This window comes from Kryptolebias marmoratus, linkage group LG12, assembly GCF_001649575.2.
Source record: "Kryptolebias marmoratus isolate JLee-2015 linkage group LG12, ASM164957v2, whole genome shotgun sequence".
NCBI lineage: Eukaryota > Metazoa > Chordata > Actinopteri > Cyprinodontiformes > Rivulidae > Kryptolebias > Kryptolebias marmoratus.
The window spans coordinates 16174286-16177196 of record NC_051441.1 but is presented as its reverse complement, the minus strand read 5'-3'; the positions used below and the strand labels follow the sequence as shown (position 1 = coordinate 16177196).

General features: G+C 48.7%; 1 protein-coding gene across 1 annotated transcript in view; it reads right to left on the bottom strand.

Moving 5' to 3' along the window:
* Positions 1-236: 236 nt before the first annotated feature.
* Positions 237-2911, bottom strand: part of actb2 (actin, beta 2) — a 3965-nt gene continuing 1290 nt past the window's right edge. The window contains exons 2-6 of the mRNA XM_017416676.3: positions 2514-2643; positions 2156-2395; positions 1356-1794; positions 1093-1274; positions 237-1017 (exon numbers count right to left, since the gene is read on the bottom strand). Of these exons, the coding sequence (XP_017272165.1) occupies positions 874-1017; positions 1093-1274; positions 1356-1794; positions 2156-2395; positions 2514-2636 (1128 nt within the window). The 5' untranslated portion in view covers positions 2637-2643 and the 3' untranslated portion in view covers positions 237-873. The remainder of the gene's footprint in view (positions 1018-1092; positions 1275-1355; positions 1795-2155; positions 2396-2513; positions 2644-2911) is intronic.

Below are 2911 nucleotides of genomic sequence, written 5' to 3'. Positions count from 1 at the left end.
AGCATTATAGTTAGGGTTGGAGTTCAACAGAAATTTTAAAATTTAAGTGGGAATATTTTGGGTCAGAAGCTGAAAAATTTAACTGCTGCTTTAAAGGATTAGTTATAGTTTAAAGAACAAACCTGTAGACCATGAAGCTAAGATTTAATTTTTTAGAGCAGAGACTCATTTTAGGTGAAACATGTAGATTTAAACTCAGTTCAGAGAGCAGGAGTATAAAGAGACGGAGAGCAGAGTTATGTTGGAACACATGTGCACTTTATTGGGATCGTTCAGTCAGTGTACAGTTGGCCCCACCGGTCTGGCACCCCATGATACCCAGATACTCAAAGACCCCCCTCGCCCCCATCACCCGGGGGTGACTCCTTCAGCAGGGGAAGAAGGTCACAGTTGGGTTTTGCATAACAAAAAAAATTAAACAGGACCAAGATTTTATGTTAAGGCTGAAAGTACAAAAAACCCAGACAAATTTACATACAAGCGATACTACAACCATGTTAAAGTATGCGCCAACCACTGGGCAGCCTTCACAGAGGCAAATACGTGTCTGAACAATGCAGTTAACATCTGGAATCATGTGGCTGAGGAATGCAGTTAACAAACATTTGGAATGACAAAAATGTACATTTTTAAGTCCCCAGGTGAGCTGGGGTGTTTTTTATTAAACATAGCCAAAAAACATTAAGTTTCCTTCATCGTTCCAGTTTTTTTTTTTTGTTTTTTTAAATCCTGAGTCAAGCGCCAAAAATAAACTGAAGCCATGCCAATGAGTTGTCATCTAGGCTCTGCGCCTGAGTGTGTATGAGAAATGTGTGGTTCTGCACAGAGCTGAAGATGTTTGGTGTTCGGGGAAGGGGAGGAGGAACAGTCTGTTTAGAAGCATTTGCGGTGGACGATGGAGGGGCCAGACTCATCGTACTCCTGCTTGCTGATCCACATCTGCTGGAAGGTGGACAGGGAGGCCAGGATGGAGCCTCCGATCCAGACGGAGTATTTACGCTCTGGTGGGGCGATGATCTGTCGGGACAAGGAGTTGTTAGAGCAAAGTCTTTATTGGGCACTAAGAGCGATCGAGGCTTCACTGAGACCCACCTTGATCTTCATGGTGGATGGGGCCAGGGCTGTGATCTCCTTCTGCATCCTGTCGGCAATGCCGGGGTACATGGTGGTGCCTCCGGACAGCACGGTGTTGGCGTACAGGTCCTTACGGATGTCGACGTCACACTTCATGATGCTGTTGTAGGTGGTCTCGTGGATTCCGCAAGACTCCATACCTGAGAGAAGAGAGACACCATTAGAGTCAGAGACAGGACCGCTGTGGCATCCTCATAGTCAGGACGGGCGAGAGGACATACCGAGGAAGGAAGGCTGGAACAGGGCCTCTGGGCAACGGAACCTCTCATTGCCGATGGTGATGACCTGTCCGTCGGGCAGCTCGTAGCTCTTCTCCAGGGAGGAAGAGGAGGCAGCGGTGCCCATCTCCTGCTCGAAGTCCAGGGCGACGTAGCACAGCTTCTCCTTGATGTCACGCACGATTTCCCTCTCGGCTGTGGTGGTGAAGGAGTAGCCACGTTCTGTCAGGATCTTCATGAGGTAGTCTGTGAGGTCACGGCCAGCCAGGTCGAGACGCAGGATGGCGTGGGGCAGGGCGTATCCCTCATAGATGGGCACTGTGTGGGTCACACCATCACCGGAGTCCATGACGATACCAGTGGTACGACCAGAGGCGTACAGGGACAGCACAGCCTGGATGGCAACGTACATGGCGGGGGTGTTGAAGGTCTCAAACATGATCTGTAAAGAAAGAAAAAAAAAAAAAATACTTGTTACAGAGTTTTCAGGTGGTGTTTGTTTTTGGTCACTGCATCCACTGCATGCAGAGTGAGGCTGAAACTAAAGTTAGTTTAAAAAAGTGCAGAAACTACATTCCTTCACACTTGTGCATGTCAGACATCTAGGTGCCGAGTAGTCAGCTCTGCTAATTCTTTAACAAGTGCAAGATACAAAGGCACACAGTCAAGAAACCTGTTCATGAAAGATCATCTTATAGGAGAGAGATCCTGGAGAAGATGGGGAGGAAGGAGGAAGTGAGAACAGAAGAGGAAGCCAAAGAGATGAGGCAACTTTTATAAAAGTGACTTAGCACTGTGTGTACCTGGGTCATCTTCTCCCTGTTGGCTTTGGGGTTCAGAGGGGCCTCTGTGAGCAGGACGGGGTGCTCCTCAGGGGCAACTCTCAGCTCGTTGTAGAAGGTGTGATGCCAGATCTTCTCCATGTCGTCCCAGTTGGTGACAATACCGTGCTCAATGGGGTACTTCAGAGTCAGGATACCTCTCTTGCTCTGGGCTTCATCACCTACGTAGCTGTCTTTCTGGCCCATACCCACCATGACTCCCTGAAAGGAAATGCATTTATTAGTTAGTCACTTTAGGCTCAGATTCATGAATTCATTAACATGTCATGTTCTGTGAAGGATTTCAGTCAGTGTTAAATTTGATTAAAAATAAATTTACCTGGTGCCTGGGGCGACCAACGATGGAGGGGAAGACAGCACGAGGGGCGTCGTCTCCAGCAAATCCGGCCTTGCACATACCGGATCCATTGTCAACAACGAGTGCGGCGATTTCGTCTTCCATGGCTTAACTGTGAGTGAGGGAAAGAAAAAATAAATTTAAGTTGAAGTACCACATCCACCCATCAGCAGCTGCGCCGCACTCTCACTTCCTGTCCAACCAGGCAGCCGCAGTGCGCCAAGGCGGCCGCTAGATGGCGCATGCGCACCACATTCCGCCCCAGCCAGACAAAAGGAAGTGCTGCTGCATTCTCTTGTAACCATATAAGGACATGGTTCGGTTTTGAGCAGCTTTGCGGCTACCGGCGCTGTGGCGGGCGGCCAAAGTACGGCACGAAA